Genomic DNA, 25460 nt, shown 5'->3' with positions numbered 1-25460 from the left:
ATCGAACCCAAATTTCTTTAGAATTGAGAATTGAATACCTTGGGTTGGGCTTAACCCCCAAGCCGAACCAACCTGTCCGAATTAGACCACTATCGGCATGTCCAACTTAAATGTTATCTTACTTTGTCATCGCTTATGTGCCAAGTTGGAAACTTTGTCACAGTTCGCCTTTTCATTCTCCCAGCAGAATTGCTTTTAGCATTTCCACTGGCTGCGAGTTGCGTACAACTCCTGTTACATGGGCTCCATTTAACTCAAAGCTCTGTGGGGCCCAACCCAATGTGTTTGTGGCATTCACTCCATCTATTAGTTTCGCTAGATATTTTTTGGATGTGAGCCAAAAAACGAGGTAGATCTAAAGCACAAGTGGGCTGCACCATAGGAAATAGTGGGGCATTGAACGCCCACCATTGAAACCTTATTAGGCTGTGATATGTGTTTTCTTTACAACTCGTGGGTATTATCTTATGAAGAGGTTGGCTAGCATAAAATGATCATGGTGGGCCCCAAGAAGGTTTCAATAGTCCATATTTCCATCCCCACTGTTCGCTAGGGTGTGGCTCACTTTTCTGACAAGTACACCCCACAATGATGATTAGACAGGCAAAAAATTAAGTAGACTCTCATCAGGTGGGCCACAGCATAAGAAACAATGTCCACCATCCAAAAACCTCAAAATTCATGTGGCTCACCTGATGATTAGATCAATACCTGCATTCGGTGGACCAATCAGATGGGCTGAATGTCATATACAAAAGGTGAGCCCTACATCCATAACATCCTAGAGATTTTACTTCCATGCTATGCATGCATTGTGATTAGTGTATTGTGGATGTATTGTTAAAACCTTAACTAGAGACTTGATTGGGATGAACTGACAGGAAAAAGAGAAATGGGAGTCCTATTCATAACGGAGCTGAGCATGGCATCAGGCAGATCAATAAGAAAGGAGACAAATATGTCATGAACGGACAAGCTCACTATAAACATGGCTTACCAGATTGTCCATCCATTGAAACACACCCATCAGTCAATCTTAACTGCTGGATGTTTGGCCCTCTTACATGGACGATGGAAATAAAAAGCCATCAAACCACAACCAAAGGTGGAAAAGTCCGTTGTTTGGAAGGCTGCTTCAAATCACTTTCTTTCTCCAGCTGAATGATAATGCTAAATAAGGTCCATTTATGCTGCAGTACCGAATGCTTTGATCAGTTCACAATAATAGGACCCTGTCCAAAAAGTACTGAAAAAAAAAACAAAACAAAAAAAAAAAAAAAAAAACAAAACAAACTGAGGTATAATGATGGCACATTCCGGAACCCATTAATATCCATACAACAATTGTACGGTCTTGACGCATCAGAACATGAGTGAATCCTGATGTGCAAGTCAGTGCAGGTGGACCTACAGTGAGGTAATCCAAACCAGTAACTCGATGGGTCCACTCTGGACAGGTTTGCTAAACAATCCTGTCTGGTGATCCTAACCCTTCCATTTGTCTTACCAACAGGCGGCTAAAAAAGAAATTGCAGCAAAATCCAGTAAAAAGGGCCTGACATTGGAAGGATAAGATCTTCCAATTGGGAAGGTTTGTGGTGGTCCACCATCCACAGTGGGTGCCATCAGATCAACAGTCTGGATCACCTAACAACAGATCTCCACTTTTACCAAGTGAGGGCACCAGGACATATCTTAATGCATCAGGACCTTACGATGTCTCCATCTTGTCGATTCCAACAAGTGGATTAGAGTATTTGAACGTACCTCTACAGTGTCTTTACAATGGGGAGCCTTCATCTGCTGGGGAGGATGTCTGAATAGGAAAAGTCATGAAAGGGTGGACCTGCAACAACGAGGAAATGCAGAAACATGTTTTATCAAAAAGGATGTTTCTGCCAAATGGGCACCATCTCCAAGCCCAAGATATATAGTTAATAAAGTCATAGTTAATTAAGTCAACACAAAACAGAAGAAAAATAGAAGGAGAAGAAGACCGAGCGACCTCATCCTAGGCATCATCATCACATCTACGCCTTATCCCAACCTTCATGTTAGCAGTTATCCATCTATAACAAGTGCGAAAATGTAAGCATTTAATGCTGAACCCATGGAGAAGAATTGCTAGTAGTACATCACCAGTCCCACCGCAAGTCATTGTCCCTATTCTAACAAAACCCTTGTAGCTTTCTTTAATGATGTCAATATATCTTCCTGGAACAGCTTTTCCCCTCATCACCCAATCACATAACCAGTGCGGGTGGATGCATGGGTGTGTTTTCTCAAAATTTATATAACCAGTGTAGATTTCTCCTCTTATCTCTGTACTTTTCCATTTAAAAATAAGAGATGGAAGAGGGAGTGAAGTTAATGGCTATCCAAAAATGAGGTGGTGGAATTTAAAAGGAGAGGAAGCAGTGTTATGTAGTAATAAATTGGTGTAATAAGGAACATGGAATGTTGAGGAAGAAGTTAATGTTAAACGAGATGGCTTGGTGCATTACGGAAGTGGCAAAAGAAGCTTTAGGAGTATCTAGAGGGAAAAGCTACTCATATAAAGAAACTTGGTTGAGGAACGAAAGGATATTAGTGAGAAGCAATTTTATTTCTAGGCCTGATGAGTAACTAAAAATGAGGCTGTTATTTCTCAAGAGACTACATGGTGAAAATATTGTTCTGTCTAATCCTTGAAAATGCAGAGAATATGTAGAAGAGGTGGACGATCTATAGGGGATCTTAACATTTATGTATGAATTGATCCATATAGCCACCTATAGTATGTCTAGCTAGAGCTGTATACGAACAAAGTTAGCTCGGTTAACTCGCTCGACTTGACTCGGAAAAGCTCGATTCAACTCGGCTCGAAATTGGGTTCGAGCCGAGTCGAGCTGATTTTTTAGGGTTCACTTAATATAAATACTTTGTAAATATTTTATATATATATATATATATATATATATATATATATATATATATATATCGTGTTCGAGACTCCTCACCGGGGGCGATTAATGAAGGGGCATTTTCAAACTGGGCTCGAGTGGGGTCGCCTGTGGGATGCAGGGGCACACTCGGGGTGGGTGGTGTTCACAACCCCAAGTGTAGGGTTGCAATGAAGTAATAATCTCGGTGAGACCGAGGTCGAATCCACATGGACTAATATCGTGAGTAATTCTGAAAGCAACTAGAAAAAAATCTAAATCTAAATCTGGAAGTATAGAGAGCAATTGTGAGAGATTTAATGAAATCAACTTCACCAACTCTTACATTAGCACTGTGTAACATTTTGTCCTTTCTCAACTCCATTGATTACCACATCCATTAACATTGCATCGCATAGCATTATGCACCTAATCGATTTGAGCGTATGCTCCGTGGCTTGTCGATATAATTGAATATTGCCCATAAAAAACTCTGATCAATTAGTCTATGCACGGCAAGTGGGCAATCAAGGTGGATCTGTCCAGCCGAGACTATAGCCCATAGTCTGCATTGCATTTAAGACAATATTACATACACCCTTGCATCATTAATATGCAATAAGTAATCCTATTATCAAGAGTTTGAGAGATCTCGTGAAGTAGAAACTATACATTTGTTCAAGTAGGCATGGTGAAAATATGATGAGTAACTAAAAATGAGGCATTTAAGACAATATTACATACACCCTTGCATCATTAATATGCAATAAGTAATCCTATTATCAAGAGTTTGAGAGATCTCGTGAAGTAGAAACTATACATTTGTACAAGTAGGCATGAGTAACTAAAAATGAGGCTGTTATTTCTCAAGAGACTACATGGTGAAAATATTGTTTTGTTTAATCCTTGAAAATGCAGAGAATATGTAGAAGAGGTGGACGATCTATAGGGGATCTTAACATTTATGTATGAATCGATCCATATAGCCACCTATAGTATGTCTAGCTAGAGCTGTATACAAACAAAGTTAGCTCGGTTAACTCGCTTGACTTGACTCGGAAAAGCTCGATTCAACTCGGCTCGAAATTGGGTTCGAGCCGAGTCAAGCTGATTTTTTAGGATTCACTTAATATAAATACTTTGTAAATATTTACATTTAAAAAACTTATATATATATATATATATATATATCCATTAAAAATCCTAAAATTTAAACTCGAACTCAACTTGTAGGGTCAAACTCGAACTTGGCTTGAAAGATCGAGCTCAAGCTCGGCTCGAGCTGGCTTGAGCTGCTAACCGAGCCGAGACGAGCTGGCCAGTCAGGCTCGAGGACCGAGTCGAGCCAAGTTCGAGCTGAGGTAGCATGTTGGCCGAGCTGAGCTAGGCCAAGCTCGACTTGGTTCGGCTCATGTATAGCTATGTCTAGCTATATTTAATGTTTTCCGTATTGTTATAGCGTAATGTATCGCACCGTTGGGATATGGGATACATATTGGTTGTATCGCATAATTTATCGTTGTTGTTGAGAAACAATGGGGAAACATTGGCAAATAGATCTTTTCAACGAAACTTCAGGGATTGTTCAAAAAGACACTAATATACACTTACATTTTTTTTTAAAATAAAAAAAAAAAAAAAAAAAAAAAAAAAAAAAAAAAAAAGTGCACATAATAAGTTTCCTTTGTATGGGGTCTGAATCTATGCACCGTCTAACTAAACTAATGCAACTATAGTTAAAGTCAATTCATAAAATTTGTAAATATAAGAAGACAAGTATGGAAACACAAGCGTTACATTCAAAAGCAAAAGAAGTAGCAAACAAGAAATATGCTCGTGGATTTTGAAATTTTTTTTTTTTTTTCTAAAAAATCCCCACATTGCCAAGAATATGTAGTTCAAGTTATGTACATGTTTGATTTTGTTTTTGAACACTAAGATTGCAACCGATTTGGGAAAAAAAAATGATTTTTTTTTATTAAAAAAAATTTAACTCGGCCCATTTCCCCCAAATCTTGAAATCGAAGCTCCAAATCTCTAAATTTTCATGCGAAACATGATGAATCATAGATTTATTACCATTTGACGTTATTTACAACATATAAAGTAGAAAAGAACAAATTAAAACTAAAAAAAATACACACCTTTTAGAACCCAACCATAAGAAGCTTTCAATCGTGATTTTGAAAAAAATTCGAAGGCTTTCTTCTAACAAACGAAAGTGGACCAGTCGAAATCACCTTTAAATACACTAAGAAAATTTATTTATTTATTGCAAAAGAAAATCGATTTTTGTGAATATTTGAAGATTTTCTAGACAAAACAATGTCGGTTTTATTCCTTTCAATATCACACTTGATATTGATATATTGCAAAATAGATTAAAAATTATAAAGGAGTGTGGATATATCGCAAGATATCGCAATATCCACGATATATTGCAATATCGTGTGACATATTGCCATGGTATGCCAAATCGGTTACGTATCGGCCGTATCGGCCGATACGTAACGGTAACGGTGCGAAACGGCCGATTCGATTTTTTGTACCCGATCGGCCGATACGGGCCGTTACGGGGCGTAACGGGCCGTTACGGGCCCGAAACAGTAACTTTTTTTTTTTTAGCTCTGTTTTTGCTGTTTTTTTGAAACCTCTTGCTTCCAAACTATTTCTAACTCCCTCTACTACTAATTTCGACCAACCTTAGCTAGGTATTTGATAGAAAAACACATTATATTATAAATTTTTTTGAATCAAAGCCCGGTGGGCCATTTTTCAAAAATTCGTCAAAAATAGGTATTTATACTTTTTTTAATATATTTTGCTGTTTTAATCATGTCATATGATGTGTTAATCATAGTAGAACATGTTAATGTGCATTTTACAAATTTGGGGTGCCATTTAATAATTTTTTAATTTTTTTTCTATTTACGCATGAATTTTGGCCCCTTTTTTTAAAATTCGAAAAATCAATTTTTAATGGTTGTTTTGCTGTTTTAATCATGCCATTTGATGTATTAATCATAGTAGAACATGTTAATGTGCATTTTACAGATTTGGGGTGCCATTTTATATTTTTTTCTACTTACGCATTTATTTTGGCCCTTTTTTTGAAAATTCGAAAAACCATTTTTAAATGATTCTTTTGCTGTTTTAATGATGTCATATGATGTGTTAATCATAGTAGAACATGTTAATGTGCATTTTACAGATTTGGGGTTCCATTTTATATATTTTTTATATTTTTTTCTATTTACGCATTTATTTCGGCCCTTTTTTTGAAAATTCAAAAAATCATTTTTTAATGATTCTTTTGCTGTTTTAATGATGCCATATGATGTGTTAATCATAGTAGAACATGTTAATATGCATTTTACAGATTTGGGGTGCCATTTTATATTTTTTTTATATTTTTTTCTATTTACGCATTTATTTCGGCCCTTTTTTTGAAAATTCGAAAAATCATTTTTTAATGATTCTTTTGCTGTTTTAATGATGCCATATGATGTGTTAATCATAGTAGAACATGTTAATGTGCATTTTACATATTTGGGGTGCCATTTTATATTTTTATTTTTATTTTTTTCTATTTACGCATTTATTTCGGCCCTTTTTTTGAAAATTCGAAAAATCATTTTTTAATGATTCTTTTGCTGTTTTAATGATGTCATATGATGTGTTAATCATAGTAGAACATGTTAATGTGCATTTTACATATTTGGGGTGCCATTTTATATTTTTTTTCTATTTACGCATGAATTTTGGCCCTCAAAAATAATTGCAAACACCTAAATGTAAGATATTTTCATATTACATTCATTCTAATATATCTATCATTGATAGTAGATAGTTAGAAAATTAAATATATGAATTTTGTAGTCAAATTCAGGTTATCTGGTTCATAAATTCATCAGACAGTCCGATACAACTTCTCACTAAAGAATGGACCGTTACACCACCATAAACATGTTCCAATTTATAAATGAATGCATATTTGGAATGCTTAGAATATTCCGGATTTAATCCATATTTTTTCATATTTTTTTGGCAAAAAAAAAATTTTGCGCCGTTACGGGCCGTTACGCCCCCGTATCACCGTTACGCCCCATATCCGTATCGGTTTTGGAGGTCACCATTACGCCAACCGATACCGATACGGGACACCTTGCATATTGCACAATATGAAAATTGGATATTAAAGCTAGGTTTTGTATCACCCTGTTGGGAAAACCGATATATTGTTGGATATATCGGCAATATCGCAAGACATTGAAAAAACTGGTTGTATATATGTATCATATACTCTAACGCCCCCTCTCAAGCTAAAGCATGAAAACTAATCATGCCCAGCTTGGAACATATACAAAGACGACAATGACAATCAACATGTCACCACCACTCCCCCTTCATATAGACCATGTTTGAATACATGATCTTCAAGTGTTGCTTGTCGGTTGATTGAACTTTCATCATCCATTGAATCTTCTCTTCAAATAGCAAGCCATCCAAATTTGAAAACCATTGAGCAACTTAATGTCCATTCACATGCAAAATCCTCTCAAATACACACATATAACACTGAACAACAGGTGAGTAAACTACACCACAATGGTCGAGAGGACTACACCACAATAGTTGAGATGACTACACTCACAATGACGTCTAACACCACACAACATGTGAGTAAACTACATTCATAACTCATAACAATGACCTAATAAGAAAAAAGCGATGAATAAAAAAGGAAAGATCAAGTGTCATCTCGAGAACACTGTAAAATGGAAGTGATGACAGCAGAGGTGGTGCTTGACAATAAACACAACCTAGAACTGGGTGTCATGTCAAATCAACTGGTTGATGTAGGTTCGCTGGTTCAGGCAACATATGCCTATGAAAGGCTACGATCACATCTCAAATCCAAACCCCGTGATGCCCATTTTATGCAATAGCCATAACGATCGTTACATAGCAGTAATGGTTGTAGCCGTTACACGTTATGGGGCTGTAACAACCATAACAGGAAAAAATAAAAAAAGGGCTTGTAACTGCCTGTTAAGGGGCCAAAACGGGGTTTTTACTTCTTTTGAAAAAAGAAAAGGTATAGTCGTTACGACCCATACTGTATTGATAATAGCGGTGGCTGTTACGGCCACCAGTACCATTATGAAATATCTTGCCATGAATCAATCTAAACCAAACCCCATGATGCCCATGAATTGGTGACCATACACGGAGTTTGGTGCACACCTCAGAGCACAATATGGTGGTGGAGATGGAGAGATCCTTGAGAAACAAAATGGATCATGCAACTTAATGAAACACATTTGGCAACCTACTCTTAGTCGATCTGCTGTTTCAAGCAAATCCACTGATAAATGTTTGGATATTTACAAATATGTGTGTAATTTCTCTCATCTAATGGCTACATATCCAATAATGTTCCTTCCACCCTTACAACCACTTTGGATCAAACAAGTGTGCCTCTTGTCATCTCTTTCTTCTCCCTAGGTCATTTGACTCTGGGGCATCAGATGATATTTCTGATAATCGAAGCTCTTTTTCTTCCCTTGATTGTATCTCGTCAAATATATTTGTTACTTTGATGGATGACACCCCGTCTACTATTGTAGGATTGGGTACTGCTTAACCAAACACATCTGTATCATAGTCTTTTCTCTTGTATGCCCCCAAATTCCCTTTTAGTCTTTTATTTGTTACTAAACTGACAAAATTTCTGAATTTTTTTTTGTCTCGTTCTTTCCTTCCTACTGTGTTTTCCAAGACCTCAAGACAGGCAGGATGATTGGTGGAGGTCGTGAAAAGAATAGTTTGCATTATTTGGAGAGAAAATCAGTCGGTGCTACCATGCTTCTTGAGAATCTAGCAATCCGGTGGCATCATCGCTTGGGTCATCCATCTCTCCAGAAATTATTCTTTTTCCATCTTTCAAAGACGTTGAATTTAGAATGTGAAACATGTCAGCTAAGTAATCATCATAAATCTCATTTCCATCTAGGGTTGATACTAGGAGTATTGTTAATTTAAAATAGTTCATTGCGATGTATGGGGATCAGCTCATGTTTCGAGCTTGTTAGGTTTTAGGTACTTCGTTCTCTTTATTGTTGATTTTTCTAGGATGGTGTGGTTATATCTCAAGAAACATAAGTCAGATTTCTTTCATATGTTTTAGAATTTTTACAATGAAACAAATACTCAGTTTGGCACAAATTTGTGTATGTTTAGATCTAGTAATGCTTTAGAGTTTATTGCTCAAGACTTTCAAAAAGAACTACAAAATCACGGTACTATCCATCAGACTTCCTGTGCTTATACACCTCAACAGAATGGGGTGACTGAGTGCAAGAATCAACATCCAATTGATGTTACTCGTGCTTTGTTGTTAGAAATGAATGTTTCACAATCTTATTGGGGTGATGCAGTTCTTATTGCATGTCATTTGATAAACAAGATACCCTTGTCAGTTTTAGATGGTAAAACACCATTCTTGTTATTATTTCCTGATCAGCCAGTTTTTTTTATTCCCCCAAAGTGTTTGGTTGTACTTGTTCTGTCCATTTGCTTGAGTATGGTCAAGATAAACTTGCACCTCGTTTTGTGAAATTGTATTTTTTTTAATATTCTCGTACTCTAAAAGGTTATATGCTATTGTCCTTCTCTTAAAAAACACTTTGCATTAGTTGATGTTACCTTCATGTCATATTCTATGGTCAAATTGGATGTGTTGCAGAAGTGGTGGTTGTGGAGGTTCTGTTACTAAATATTTTCCAACCGGATTTTGATGTTGAGAAACTACCTTCCTAGAAGGATCACACGAAGATATATTATACAAATATGAGAAATGACCAAGCATCACATACTATTCCCTCTCAATCCACACCATTGGCTTCTGCTCCTAATGAGGTTCTCCCTATTTCTAAGTCTAGAGATGGTGTCAATGATCTCCCCATTACAATTCAAAAAGGTTGTTCATGTGCCTCTTATCCAATCTCTAATTGTTACTTTTAAGCACTTGTCCACAAATTATCAGAAGCTTGCTCTTGCCTTGTCTACTGTCTCTATTCCAAAGTCCATTTAGGATGCATTGTTGAACAAAATTTGAAAAGGAGCTATGGATGAGGAGATGATTGCCATGTATTTGAATAATACGTGAGAACTAACTGATCTACCATCGGGTAAGACACCAGTTAAGTGTAGATGGGTTTACATCGAGTAAGACACCAGTTAAGTGTAGATGGGTTTACATCGGGTAAGACACCAATATGATAAGAAGATCGCTCTTGCCTTGTTTGCTGTCGCATGGCCATCTCTAGATAGCTAGTTGCTCAAATGCAGATTATGCGAGGTCGAGATATGATAGGCGGTCAACAATATGTAATTGTACCTTCCTTGGCGAAAACATGGTTAATTGGAAAGTAAGAAGGAGAATGTGGTTCCCAGCCCCAGGTCAAGTGTTGAGGCGGAATATAGATTAATGGCCAACATCACTTGCGAGCTTATTTGACTTAAATCCCTCCTTGAAGAATTGGGATTTGTCGTCCAAGGTCCAATGCCTCTCTGTTGTGACAATCAAGTTGTCATCCACATTACCAACAAGCTAGTGTTCTATGAGAGAACGAAGCATATTGAAGTCGATTATCACTGCATTCAAAGCTAGTGTTCTATGAGAGAACAAAGCATATTGAAGTCGATTATCACTGCATTCGAAGCTAGTGTTCTATGAGAGAACAAAACATATTGAAGTCGATTATCACTGCATTCGAGTAAGGTCTCTCAGAAGGAAATAGAACTCTGTTATCTACTCTCCCATGATCAAGTTGTAGATCTATTACCAAAGCTCTTGGAAGGTCTCAATTCTTAAAGTTTGTATCCAAGCTTGACATTTATGACTCCAGCTTGAGGAGGAGTGTTAAAGGTATTGTGGGTTCACATGTTTTGGGCCTTGGGCTTGTTTGGGCTTTGGTAGTTTATTGGGTTTAGTTTAGGCCTAAGTTTGAGCCCATATGAATGTGCATTAGTTAGTCCTTAAGTGAGCAACTGTTACCTCCTCCTCACTTTTCTTCACATTCAAGTAATCAAGAATCATATCCAATCCAAGCAAATTACTTTAATAAAAACACAAATCAATAACTTAAAGTAATCGAGAATCAAATCCAATCTAAGTAAATTACTTTAATAAAACACAAATCAATTACTTTAATCCAAGTAAATTACTTTAATAAAACACAAATCTGACGCAACCCAACCCAACGCAACTCAACCCACACCCTGACCCAACCCGACGCAACCCAACCCACCTTGACCCAACCTGATGTTGACCCAACCCTGACCTAACCCGATGCTGACCCAACCTGACGCAACCCAACCTAAACCCTGACCCCACCCAACGCAACCCTGACCCAACTCGATTGCATCATGAAAGGGGGGAAAAAATAGAAATATTATTACCTTACTTGGCTTGAAGGAATAAGGATTGAAGAAGAATAGAGAGTAGAGAGAAGAGAGACTGAGAGAGAGAGAGAGAGGTGGGATCACAAGCATTAGTCCGCTCGGAAGTCGGACCGCTCGGCTCATTGTGTAGTGGGGTCTGCCAGATTTCCACTCACTCGCATAGTCACACTCGGCTCCGGTAGTAGTAAAACGAAAAGAAAAGAGGGGGAAAGTGAAGGGGTATATACACACACACACACATACACGGAAACGCTCACCTGCGAACCAGTTCGTACGTACTACATACGAACTTTTTTGAGAACCCATCATACGTGATGTGGATCCAAAATCTGAACCGTTCATGTGAAGCAGCACCTCGTGAAACCCCCTGGGACCAAGTTTTACTTTGATCTAAAACTTTGATGGGCCATGAAAAATGAAAACAGTTTCCTCCCTTGATTTGCATTTCTATTTGCTATGGCCCACCAGAATTTTAGATCAGGGTGAAAATTTGCCACATGGGGTTTCATGGGATTCTGCATCACATGGACCGTTCAGATTAGACACCCATGACACGTGTACAAAGGTGCGCATGTGCGTAGGTGCGCAGGGGAGCATGACTCTATATATATACACACACACGCGCGCGCGCGCGCGCGCGCACACACACACACACACACACACGAGCTCTATTTCGCGTTGAGTCGATTCGAGCCTGACTAAGCTCGAACTTGACTCGATTTTATTCGAGCTACAGTTATCGGTGCTTGGCCTGATCCGAACCTTTTTGCGAGTTGAGTCGAAACGAGCTCAAACGAGTCAATTCGAGTGAGTTTCTCAAGCTAGCTCGACTCGTGTACAACTCTAATGGAGACCAAGAACCGTTAGGAGTGGTATGGTTCAAGTTGAAGCCTCTAAAAGGGCAAGGGGAAGGTCCAGAAGGACAATGGGGCTGTGGTAGAAGACTTAATGATCATTTAACTAAGGATATGGTCTTTGGAGTGGAATGGCAACACAGGATTCATGTAGCTGATCCAAATTAGTTGGGAGGCTTGATGATGATGAAGATGATGAAGATGATGAACTCTTTGATAAATCAAGTACAATGTTATTTGCATTGGTTAGTTAATTTTTCATGTTGTCAATTGCATAATAGTGAATGATATATTTTACTAGGGAAGAATACATCTGATTAATCAATGATTAGAACTCAAGTAGCTACATCTCTTTCATAGAGTTGTTTGCATATCTACCATCCATTAATATTTTAGAGAACTACTATGGTGTTTAGCCCACATTATAATGCCAATAACATCATAATCTAAGGCCTTTTTTGTTCGCACGTAAAAATGAGTTCAAATCCTTTTAGTTAACGAGGATTATGTATTTAAGATATCTGAAAGGATTTAAAATAAACTTAATAACCCAAATTTTATATAAATGATCTCTAATACATAAATTGTTGTTGGCTAAAATGAGATGAAATTATTTTCAAGTCGCAACCAAACAAGGCCTAAAGAAATTACCATTAAATACATATGTAAAACAAGATTGCTACAGTTTCTAATGCAGAATAATAAGATTATCTTCGATGACAATGTAAAGAGCATAAATATTAGACAATAATAAACTATAAATGGTGTAGCTTTACAAATTTCACACACATTTTAAAATCAAGCAATTATAAAAACTCATTCAAAAGATTTACTGAAACAATTTTTTGCAGTAACTGTCTTAAGAGTTCTCATCATTATCAACATATGCAGAAGCATAAAGAGTATCACCCATCACCACAAAAAGATGAGTATTTAGCCTATCCACAAGCATTTCTACACCCAGGAAGAAATGCCAACATAGCACGTGTAGGAGAATTGGACCATGCATCAAAGCCCACCATGAATAGGACAGTCCAAGGACCAGGCAGGGCCGATATGTCAGGTCAGTTGACGTTCTTGTGGACCATTTGCAATTTAAACTTTAAAATTGCTTACACACGTGATGGGGACATCAGAGGACCTATTCGGGTGTACCAGAGATGGATACGACCACCCACATCAACGTAGCTTTCTTTATGGATGGGAGACAAGTTCCAGATGGGGCCCGTCAGGCCATTCTGAAGACCCCACATGCATTGGTCATGCATCAGGAAGACCCCACCTTGGGATGATGCATGTGGGTTTCTTAGGAGATCATTTTAGTCGTACGATTTATATTTCGTGTCAATCCGACCATTGGATCTTGTCGATCAGGCCATTGGGCCACCAGATCTTTCAAATCTAGGCCCCTTGGACTATGATATTGCTTTCTTTATATTTTTTTGTTATTTTTAGGAGTTATTTGATGGTTTAAATTGATAATAAATATTTTAGTTTTCTTATTTTGGATGATGGGCCACTTCACTTAAGTGAGTGATGTAGTTGTAATTATGCTAAATTTTAATTTTGAATTTTTAATTATAAAAGCACAGGGGGGGTGAAGTTCCAACCCTCATGGAGATTTGAGAAGAAAAAAAGAAGAGAGAAGCTCTCGTGTGAAGGAATTTTCCGTATCGTGGAAGGGTACAAACTTGTTTGGTGGTGGATTCCCCAAGGTACATTCTTCCTCTTCTTCATCTTCGAAAGGTATTATTCTTCTTATATCCTTCATCTCTCTTCTCCGAAAGGTATTCTTCTTCTTCTCTTGTCTTCCTCTTTTCCTTCCCATTACAACCTTCTAAACCCTAGATTATCAATTTTTTATTTTTTCCAATTTTAAAAAACCCTAATTCCAAAGTCCTCAATTCTCATGAACCCTAATTTTCCTAATTTCAGATTTTCCCCTTTCCTAACCTTAATCATAAAACCTAAAAATCTATCCATTGAGTGTGGAACGTGCCCATGCTAAATTGGAAGTTTTATCCTTCTATCGGTCCTAGTTTTAATTGACTTATGTGATTTATTAGCTTGCGGGCATGTGATTTAGGTTAAATTAGATTTTATTTCCTATTGTTTTGATGTAGGACAATTAACCACTTGCTCTAAAAGCTCGAACCGTTAGAGTCTGGTGAATTAATCCCTTTATCTGATTGACCAGGCCCCACGTCTCATGGGTTAGGCCCTCGGTCGACCCCCCCTCCTCTCTCGTGGGCCCCAAATCACATGGGTACCGCCTCACACGAGCCACCCGAGTCACACAGGTGGGGCCCGCATCACACGAGCCACCTGCCTCACACAGGCCGCCCACCCTGAGTGTGCCCCTGCATCTCACAGGCCACCCCACTCGAGCCCGTTGTGAAAATGCCCCCACATAAATTTAATGCAGGACATGAAATTTAAGTACGAGATGCAAGAATTCAGGCTTAGATCATACCAATTCAGAAACAGTTACACAAATTCCACATCCCACATGACAATCCAAATCATTCAATTAAAAATGGGAATCTATGCGGGTCCAGGCCGACATAGGCTAGGACTGGACCAATAAAAATTATAAAGCAAACGATGTCAAAGGGAAATAGAAATCAACCACACATGCATAAAAATCAGTCTCTAATCCAAGGGATTCCCCAATTTCAATTCAAGGAACCCTAGGGTGAAAAAAAGGGACAAATAAATTAGGACTAATACAAACTAAGGCTAGGGTTTAGGAAATATGAATTAAAAGAGAAAAACCTGACTCGGAGAAAGCTCCCGCGTGCAGATGGTGACCTGGGGCTGACGCACGTGCGCATGTGGGCTGGCTGCACGTGTGATGGAAGCTCGCCTCCCCAAAGTGACACCTAAGCCTTGGTCGCCCAGGGGAGACCTCCAATCCCTCCAAGTTTGACAACAATCCGACATAAGGTTGAGGCGTAGTGTTCCGCCGAAGTTTCAGCCCTCCTACAGGTCCAAATTTTGGAAACTGGCTGTAGGGGGATGAATAGCTGCAAAAGCTGGAAAATTCAAAGCAATAATGATGATAGAAGATGAAAGAAATGGATGGAAGAGGGTAGAGGCGGATGGGGATAGATGTGGCTATGCACTACGGTAGTTAGCCCTTCGAAGAAGGGAGGGCTTCGCACGCACTTTTGAATCCTTCCACAACTCACGAAGAGAGCAGAAAAATAAAGCAGGAATTTTTATTAAACTTAAATGAATGAAAAGAACTACAGGGGGTGCCTATTTATAGGGAAAATCCTATACCCCAAAACTCGTACCATGTGCGCAACCTATTACTTGGCGGTGAAGTAAACTAAAATAAAAACCAAACAAAAAAATCTAAAGCGTTCACGATGTTCTAAATAATAACAATAAGCAAAACCTAAAATATGACATCAATCCGACGAGTGGGCCACGATCATGAGATCCCATGATGGGCTTTTCTTGACTATCGGGCCTACCCTTTTGAATCAAAACTTCGTCTTCTAGGTAGGAGGCCTTCTCTGGACGTCGTCATCGAGCCAGATTGATGGTGGGGCCCTCCTTCTGTGTATGTACATGCGTAGGGGGGCGGTGTGCGTGTGCGTGTGCATATGATGTCCCCATCATGTTTACTCTTAATTAATTGGTAGGTTAGCATCTTTTGTTAATTGAATTACTTTATAAACTCTTTCATAATTTTCACGTTGCATGCTAGCATTAAATCATGTGTCCTGCATCGAATTTGGTATCAGAGCCCATAGGTTTAGCATAGGATTTTTGTGTTGCATCCACGTTAGAGTCACATCTAGGGTTAGTAGAGTATGGATTGCATATAGGATCATATTGCTGAATTTTTGTTGGAGTATCTAATTGCTGAATTTTTGTTGGAGTATCTTATTGCTGAATTTTCAGTTCACGGCCCCACTTATACCATTGCTGAAATTTCGGCATAGTAATTTCAAGTTGTCACATTGCTGAATTTTCAGCTTGTAATTTTCGGATTACACTCATGTTGAATTTTCAGTTCGGTACTCTCGGATTACTATCGATTTTGAGGATAGCGACTTGCTAAATTTTCTGGTTAGTGTGTCTAGCATGTTCTCTAGGTTAGGACTATCATTGTCATTACATTGTCCTAGGACCTAGGGTTTCCTTTAGAGTGTCCTTGTGTATGCCCACTCGTTCAAGACGTGGTTTTAGCCCACATCCCACAATGAGTCTAGAACAAATTACCATGGCCCTTAACGCTATCAACAATCGTCTGATGGCTATTAAACCACACAATAAGACCACCACGATTCAATTGACTATGACCAATGCGTGTATAAATCTACTTGAAGCCTCCCTTCAGGCGAACCCCAATACTGGGGAAGATGTCCAATCACAAGCCGGGGATCAAATTGAAGGAGTTGAGACTCTGCCACTTGCAATTATTAGCCACGCCTTAAGCCAAATTGTAGAAAGTGATGATTGGCTTAAGAATTTAATTTTCCACACTTATGCCAAGTGTGGTGGCAAAAACTGCAAGGTGATCATTGATAGTGGCAGGTGCATCAATGTGGTATCTGCTCGCACCGTGGACCGCTTAGATATGGTAGTCGTTCCTCACCCTCAGCCCTATCGAGTCTCATGGGTTGACGCATCTTCAATTCTAGTTTCTCAGTGTTGTCTCATTCCCATCTAGTTTTGTTCTTATACAAACACATTGTGGTGTGATGTTTTGCCTATGGATATAGGCCACATCATTTTGGGTAGGCCTTGGTTATATGACAAGGATGCAACGCTATTCGGTCACTCGAATACGTGTTTGTTTCTATATGGAGGCAAAAGGATTGTCTTGAAGCCTTTCCAGCCCAAAAGCACCTTGGAGATGGAGAACGTCAAGAAATATGGTACTGAAGGTGTGATGAAACTCCAGCTTGAGTCTCTTCCTATAGTTAATGCCAAAGAGTCTGAAAGAGAGACTAAAACTGATTTGACATTGTATGCTCACGTCGTAAGTGAGGTCACACCTAAGGTTATTATGGAGATGCCACCTGAGGGTAGTGTAGAGTAACCATCTGAGGTGAGTCCAGTATTGGAGGAGGCCAATGTTGTTATTCCAAAGGATATACCGGATGAGCTTACACCCGTGCGAGACATTCACGCATTGACTCTACCAAACCTTCATCACGATCAAATGAGTCCTGGGGAGGAAGTGAATTTGAAAAGACAAGAAGATGAGCCTAGGACCCCTATAGATTGCATATCCATGTCTGTGTTCTATAGGCCTTCAAAGTTTGCACATGCATCTACACAACATATGCATGACTTGCATGTGGAGATTAGAAAAAGAATCAATATAAGTAATGAAACATACAAAATGATTGCTGACTCACACCATAGGTTTAAAGAGTTTGTTATGGGTGATGAAGTCATGATTAAAATATGTCCAAAAAGGTTTCCACAGAGAACCATAAAAAAATTACAAGCCCGTAGCGGTGGACCATATAAAATCTTAAAAAGATTGGGTTTGAATGCTTACTTGATAGATCTTCCACCTAACATGGGTATCAGTTCCACATTTAATGTGGAAGATCTTATACTGTTTCATGAAGGTTCCTCTCACCCTCACATGAACTTTGATGACAATACCCCTGACCTGTCCCAAAGCCCATGGCCATCACTTGACCCCTATTCTCAACCTTTACCATCTGCACCATCCATACCTATGAGAAGAGAAGAGATGGGAGGATATCTTAGATGAAGAAGTGGTTTCCATGCAACATGGCGGTTACCAGGAGTACCTTGTCAAATGGAATGGCAGACTAAAATTAGACAGTACGTGGATCACAGAGGCAACACTTCAGCGATAAGACCCGGATCTCCTCGAGCATCACTGCAGCTTTATTTCGCCAGAGGCGAAATCTCCTCAGCAGAAGGGAATTGACGGGGACATCAGATGACTTATTCGAGAGTACTAGAGATGGAGACTACCTACATTAGCGCAGCTTTCTTTGTGGATAGGAGACGAGTTCCAAATGGGGCCTACCGGGTCATTTTAAAGACCCCACATGCATTGGATGTGCATCAGGAAGACCCCATCTTGGGATGATGCATGTGGGCTGCTTAAGAGATCATTTTAGTCATACGATTTATATTTCGTGTCAATCCGACCGTTGGATCTTATCAATTAGGCCATTGGGCCACCAGATCTTTTAGATCTGGGCCCCTTGGACTATTATATTGCTTTCTTTATATTTTTTGTTATTTTTATGAGTTATTTGATGGTTTAGATTGATAATAAATATTTTACTTTTCTTATTTTGGATGATGGACCACTTCACTTAAGTGAGTCGCATAGTTGTAATTATGCTGAATTTTAATTCTGAATTTTTAATTATAAAAGCACAAGGGGAGGGGGGGGGGGGTGAAGTTCCAACCCGATTTAAAAAATTTAAAAAAAAAAAAATCTCTTCCAATTGAATCGTGGAAGAGTACAAACTTGTTTGGTGGTGGATTCCCCAAGATACATCCTTCCTCTTCCTTACATTCGAAAGGTATTATTCTTCTTACATCTTTCCTCTCTCTTCCTCTTTTCCTTCCAATTACAACCTTCTAAACCTTAGATCATCAATTTCTTCTTTTCACCAATTTTTAAAAACCCTAATTCCAAAATCTCCCATTCCCATTAACCCTAATTTTCCTAATTTCAGATTTTTCCCTTTCCTAACCCTAATCATAAAACCTAAAAATTTATCCATTGAGTGTGGAATGTGCCTATGCTAAATTGGAAGTTCTATCATTCCATCAGTCCTAGTTTTAATTAATTTATGTGATTTCTTAGCATGCGGGCACGTGATTTAGGTTAAATCAGATTTTATTTAGTATTGTTTACTCTTAATTAATTGGTAGGTTTGCATCTTTTGTTAATTGAATTACTTTATGGACTCTTTGATAATCTCCACGTTGCATGCAAGCATTAAATCATGTGTCCTACATCAACACGTGTTGACCACCCAATGAGTTGACCGAGTTGATTATCAGCAAAAATCATCTACACAGTGGAGCCCACATGGTGCAGGTTTGGCCGTCCCATGCAAGTGCCAAGTTGGTGGTTGGCGCATCTGGCTGCATATGGAGGTGCATGCATGTTTTCAAATAGCATCCAGTACAACTTCTCTGACTTGTACTGGTTTTGATCTGCAGTGAAACAAGTCACTAGAAGGAAATGTGACTGAAATGGGACCAAGACGGAATAAGTTAGGGTGAGTTACTGGTTTTGGTCCCCAACGAGTCACATTCCAAAACTGCTATATAAATCCATGGGTATCTATGGTCTTCTCAAATATGGGAGGCAATGGGTCTGGTGAGGGTCAGCCATATCTCGGCCTGTTTACCAAATGGATGAATAATTCATGTGTGATCCCAACCCCTGACCCAAAATGAGATTATTGGAGCTGATCTGGGAGCTAATTCTTTAGCCCCAGCCCAAGCTCAAGCTGAAACACAGAGAATTGAACTCAGCAGGCTCAAACCCAAGATCATGTGTACCTGTGCACATCTCTACTAGTAAAGCAAACACACTTGTGTATATTACTTTTATGTACAAATGTATACTACATGTGTGGGTCAGGTTGGACCAAGGTCAACCCGATACCATCCATTTACCTAATTGACCACATTTATTATCCAGCCTGACCCAAAACCTGACAAATTTAACCCGAGCCCATCGTTTAAGCAGGTCAGATTGGTTGGTCTGCAGGTCAATATGGCCAATTGCCAGCCCTATCAGCAAAACTCCTAAAGAAAAAAGAGTGCAAGAGGCATCTTAAAAATCTAATGAAAATATAAATTGCACACTTGCTAAGATCATTTTTATTGCATTTGAATCCAAAATGTGGGCACAAAAATTCAATGAGAATCATTCCATTCCACTTGAAACACCCTGGCTGACAAGAGAAAAAGAATAACGGGAATCTTTACCTTCTTGTTCGGCTAGGATGTAAAATGGAATATGAGCAATCATCTTTGAGCCTCCTTCACTCCAGTTGACGGTGCCAGGGCTTGGGTGGCTCCCACTTGAAGCTCCCAGGACTGACAAGGAGATTGCTGGTTCATTCATTAATCCCAAATAGTCACGAGCACGCCTCCAAACCCTCATGTCTGAGCTTTGTGATCGGGCCACCTGTCACACAAATCCAATATAAGTCATCTTGACTAGGTTTTTGGAGGATACATATGTCATGCTAGATTTGAGGATATGCAGAATGTTCCCAGGTTTTTATTTTATCCATGCAGAGTCCACAATGTAGTAATCCAGACCATTACTCTGGTAGCATCCAACATGGATGGACCACAAGTCCAAAGACTGGAAGATCTTAGCCATTTAAACTCTGGTTTCAGTCAAATGTGGAAGATTTTTGTATTTCTCATCTGAAATGTCTATTTGCAGGCTACCAGCTGGAAGATTTGGAGTCTCCCATTGAGGATTCTTTCCTTTTTTGTTTTTTTTTTTGTGTGCGTATGTGCATGTGAATGGAGAGGAAGTGCACCATCTTCCTCTGGACCAATCAATCATGGGCCACACTTAAACAATGGACCTGAGGATACCATACACGTCCTCAGATCGAGGATCAAAAGATACCTTTATATACAGTGACATGTTAGCTGTTGAGAAACATAAAGTTTGTAAATGGCTAGCAAAGGGAAAACCTTGGCCAAGGATACGCGGGCCCTTGGAAGTAATTCACGGTGGCATGTAGCAAGCTTTGCAATAGCTGTCACTACGAAACATAGCAGCCTAGCCTGCGATGATTTTCTAAAGGCTGTAGCATCTGTGCTCAGAGCTGATTCCTGGCTTAAGCCTAAACGACTTCAAAAGGAATAAAGAAAAAAGAAAAGAAAAACATCAAAAAGAGTCAAATTTAACATCGAGCAAGCTTAGAAAAACCTATTCAGCATGGGATTATTTTAATGCCAACCTAGATGAAAGATTCTCGTATAGAAGTAATTCTAAACTCTCAAAAAGTTCTCGAGCTGCATCCCTGTGTGATATGCCTCCACCTCCATGCTCCCCAATGGCCCAACATAGCTGTAATGCCAACTCTGTCTATAGAATAAAATTGTTTATCAGAATCAACTTCTAAAGCAAAAGGCTATTCCAAATTGAAATTTTGGTATTGCATTACATGTGCATGAGTATTAATCAAATGGCAGGGACAGCTGGCCTTATAAATTTATTAATTGCAAATAATCAAAATTCATCATAACAAAGGGGATATAAAGCCTCACCCTCAGACAGACAAATGGGACAAAAACAAAGAATACGAAAATTTAATTTGATCCACATACTGGGAAGCCCCATCCTATCCCCCATGAAACAACATTGTTCACATAAACTGACAGAGATGACTTCTGATTAAATTCAAAATCTTGAGAAGAGTCACAAACATTATTGGGCAAGGAATCCACAATCTGATTAACTTCACGGAACGAAAAGCATGAACAATCTTGGCATGAATAATTTTTCTAATATCTTCTATTTGCACCCACAGATACCGGAAAGATGAAGGAACAACTTGTTTCTCCCACTAATATTCCATGATCACCTTCGTGTCCGATTCAACCATAAATCTTATCAACATCATTCCCTTGCCAAATCAATAAGCCTATTAATAAGGCTCCAATTTCAGCCACAAAATTCGAATAGACACCAAAGAATCTGGAGAAGGCTAAAACATACTTCCACGATCAAGTCGAACCATCCCTCCTGGAAATGCCATTATCTGTTCCTCGAGGGCGTCTCACCCTGGTCAAAGCTTCCCTTTCTAATCTTCCAACCTACTCTCTCTATTCCGGTGCCACAAATCAGTTTGGTTGAGGATTGATACGCACAGGTGAGATTTCCTGTGGAAAGGTAACTCTGAGGGGCATAAATTCCACCTTCTCGGTTGGTCTGAAGTTTGCAAACTATTACCAAAGGAGGTGCCTAAATTCGGGACTTGGTGGCTTTCAACTCCACTCTTCTAGGGAAATGGGTTTGGCACTTCGACCTAGAAAAAGGAAGTTGGTGGAGAGGGCTTGTTGCCAATAGTGTTCGAAATATCGGTATCGTGTTACATATCGCATCCTTGGGATACAGATACGTATCGATTATCGCATAGGATATATCATCTGTATCGAGTAATTTATCGTACTTTTTAGGAAACATAACATTGGGAAAATGGTTGAATTTTTTAATGAAACTTCAAGGATTGTTAAAAAAAAGACTTTAATACAAACTTTTAAATCATAACATCTCAAAAAAGAAGTGCACATAATAGGTTGCCTTTCTACAGGGTCCTAAGCTATGAGCTGTCTAACAAAACTAATGCAACTATATTCAAATTGAATGCATAACATTTATAGTATATGTGATGATCATTCATCAAAGACACCTAAATACTTCAAAATAGGTCTCAATTGACAATTGGTTGAAGGGAAATTTTGAAGAAAAAAAATGATATTTTAATAATTTTTAATTAAAATATTTTTATTTTCCGAAAATTGACAAGGACTCAACAAATCAGTAGACCAGCCCTCATACATGCTTGATTTCATGTCGCAACATCGCAATCGATTTGGGAGAAATTGAGGAAATTTTGAGTTTTCCCTAATTTCCCCAAATCAAACCACCTACACACAAATTTCGAAATTAGAGTGTATGTGATGATCATTTCATCAAATACTCATAAATATTCCGAAATTAGTCTCAATTGATAGCTGGTTGAAGGAAAATTTCAAAAAATTATATATATGGAGAGCTTGAAGAACCAATGGATATCGAAATCAAAGATTCAGCTCCATGATTTTTCATGTAAAACATGAAGAACCAATGGATTTATAACCATTTGATACTGATTTAACATAATTTCAACAACAACAACAACAAAAAAAAAAAAAAAAAGATATAAAAAAATGAAAAAAAATATATATAAAAATATAAAATGACAACGACAATCTGTAAAATGGTCATTGATATCTTTTATTATGTTTAACACATTATATTCTACCATGCAAACAGCAAAACATTGAATAAAAAATATAAATACCTATTTTTGACGAATTTATGGAAAATGGCCCACGGAGCTTCGAATCAAGAAAATCCTTAAATATAAGTTGTTTTTATCTATAATATCAAGCTAAGAGTGGTCGAAAATAGCAATAGGATGATTCAGGAAGAGTTTGGAAGAAAAAAGTAAAAAAAACATACCTTAAAAAGCAAAAAGGGCCGTTTTTTTACCGTTACACCATGACCGTTACGAGGCAGTATTGGCCATTACGGGGTGTAACGGCCGTTATAGCTATAGAATTGGGGGGTGCCGCGTTACGGCCCCGTATCGCGTAACGGCCACTACCGTTACTGATACGTATCGGCCGATACGGCCGTATCGTAACGGATACGGGACACCCTAGTGGGTCCTCATCACCAACTTCCAGCACAGCAAAGGAAACACGTGATACCAAAGCTATTCAAGCAATGTCACCTTGACAAAGGGCATGGGTGCAAAGTGTTAAAGTGTTATGAACTCAAAAAAAAATCTAGGCATGGGGATACTGCATGAGAAAATATTATTTTAATCAAATAAATAAACTTAAGAATTAAAATAAAACAACAAAAACTTAAAACAAAGGAAATTATAAAAGAATATTCACATCATTGCCACAAAAAAAAAAAAAAACCCCACCACTAGCAATCTAAACAAACAAATAATGTTTTTTCAAAGAACAAAAAATTAATTGGTTAACAAAACATCAAAAGGAAACTATTACCTCAAGAAATAGTAGCTTGTATGAGAGAGAGAGAGAGAGAGAGAGAGAGAGAGAGAGAGAGAGAGGCCCAAAGAAAGAACAACAAAACTTGTGCTTTTATGTTATATTAGTCATGGTACCTGTAAGGAAAACCTATCGTATATTCTGCATCTAATTTTTGGAGCAATTAAATAGAACTTATGGATAGATTAAAGTGCTCGTGGTGAACATACAGTTTGCTGCAAGTGTTGAAAGCTAGAAAACATCAATGAAAGTACAGATCTGAATTGTCCCAAGGCAGAAACAAATATGGATTCCAGATCTGTTCCCCATCATATATTATCTAGTATCTATATATTGGAGAACAGAAAAGTGAAGAAAGTCAACGAGATGATGATAGCTCACATAACTCATTAATATGGGAAAGTTGACAGAAAATCCTATACTGAATAGAAGAATAGGAACGTAATAGCACAACTTTTTTTTCTACTAGAAGGCTTGACACTAGTAAGATTTCCATTTTATGCTCAAAGGTTAACACATTCTACTCCTCGTAAGTAAATGGGCAATAAAAGCATGGTATGGACCATTGGGGGGTGCTCTTCTTACCTTTGCAGGGCTGTCATAAGCTTCTGCAAGTCTGTCGATGATAGGCTTCTGCAAGATTTTTCACAGGTTATAATTGTATTTCTAAAAGTTTATAACTTGATCGAATTCATATAATGACAACACAGTAGAAGGTTTATGAAACGACGGATGCCAAGTGCAGTCACTCCTAGGGTAAAGGAAAATGCTAAGCGCAGTCACACCCTACTTAGGTAAGCCGATCAGTTGATCTTTCAGAAAGAATCATAAGCATGTTTCTTGTGATAGTTACAACATTTCTAGTAGTTTATAGCAACCAATATAATGAAATCACATGTTTTCAGAAACAATAATTGTAATACAAAATCCAAGGAGTAGAGCGAGGATACAGTGAGCAACAATATTGAGGAAAGAGTGGTGAAGATGGATCACTTCTTCACCCACAATTTCCCAATAGAATTACAAGATGGTACTGTTTAGTGGCATAGAGGGTGCATGGTGGAAGAGGGAGGAAGAGGTCACTGTCTTCTTCCTCTATGATAAACCTCGAAACCACGAGGAACTTTGAATCCATAAAGCAAAATAAAAATAAAAACAAACAACTCTAAAGGAGAAAATATTACTGAGAAATATGAACAAAAGTCTCTTTACAAAGCAAGACATGGCATATACAAGCCCTAAACCCTGAACTCATAACTTTTCTGAAATAGTAAGCTTCCAAAAAAATATTAAAAGATTTCTAAATGCACTTAAACTTTCACATGACTCAAAAAAGGTGTTAAGAATAACTGGATTCTTCATACCCTAACACATACTAAAAATAGCAAAAACCATAACTTACTAAAAGTAGTAAATT

At 38.3% G+C, this 25460-nt stretch overlaps 1 protein-coding gene across 4 annotated transcripts in view; it reads right to left on the bottom strand.

Moving 5' to 3' along the window:
* Positions 1-963: 963 nt before the first annotated feature.
* The window catches only part of LOC131221378 (uncharacterized), a 125735-nt gene continuing 101238 nt past the window's right edge, over positions 964-25460 (bottom strand). The window contains exons 12-17 of one of the 4 annotated variants that reach the window (XM_058216628.1): positions 24629-24676; positions 21211-21338; positions 20942-21101; positions 20213-20414; positions 1768-1846; positions 964-1246 (exon numbers count right to left, since the gene is read on the bottom strand). In XM_058216628.1, the coding sequence (XP_058072611.1) occupies positions 1797-1846; positions 20213-20414; positions 20942-21101; positions 21211-21338; positions 24629-24676 (588 nt within the window). In that variant the 3' untranslated portion in view covers positions 964-1246; positions 1768-1796. The remainder of the gene's footprint in view (positions 1247-1767; positions 1847-20212; positions 20415-20941; positions 21102-21210; positions 21339-24628; positions 24677-25460) is intronic. The other 3 variants (XM_058216631.1, XM_058216630.1, XM_058216632.1) reach the window with 3 other exon arrangements.

The sequence above is a fragment of the Magnolia sinica genome, chromosome 12 (genome assembly GCF_029962835.1).
Source record: "Magnolia sinica isolate HGM2019 chromosome 12, MsV1, whole genome shotgun sequence".
In the NCBI taxonomy this organism is placed as follows: domain Eukaryota; kingdom Viridiplantae; phylum Streptophyta; class Magnoliopsida; order Magnoliales; family Magnoliaceae; genus Magnolia; species Magnolia sinica.
This window is presented reverse-complemented; position numbering and strand designations above follow the sequence as displayed.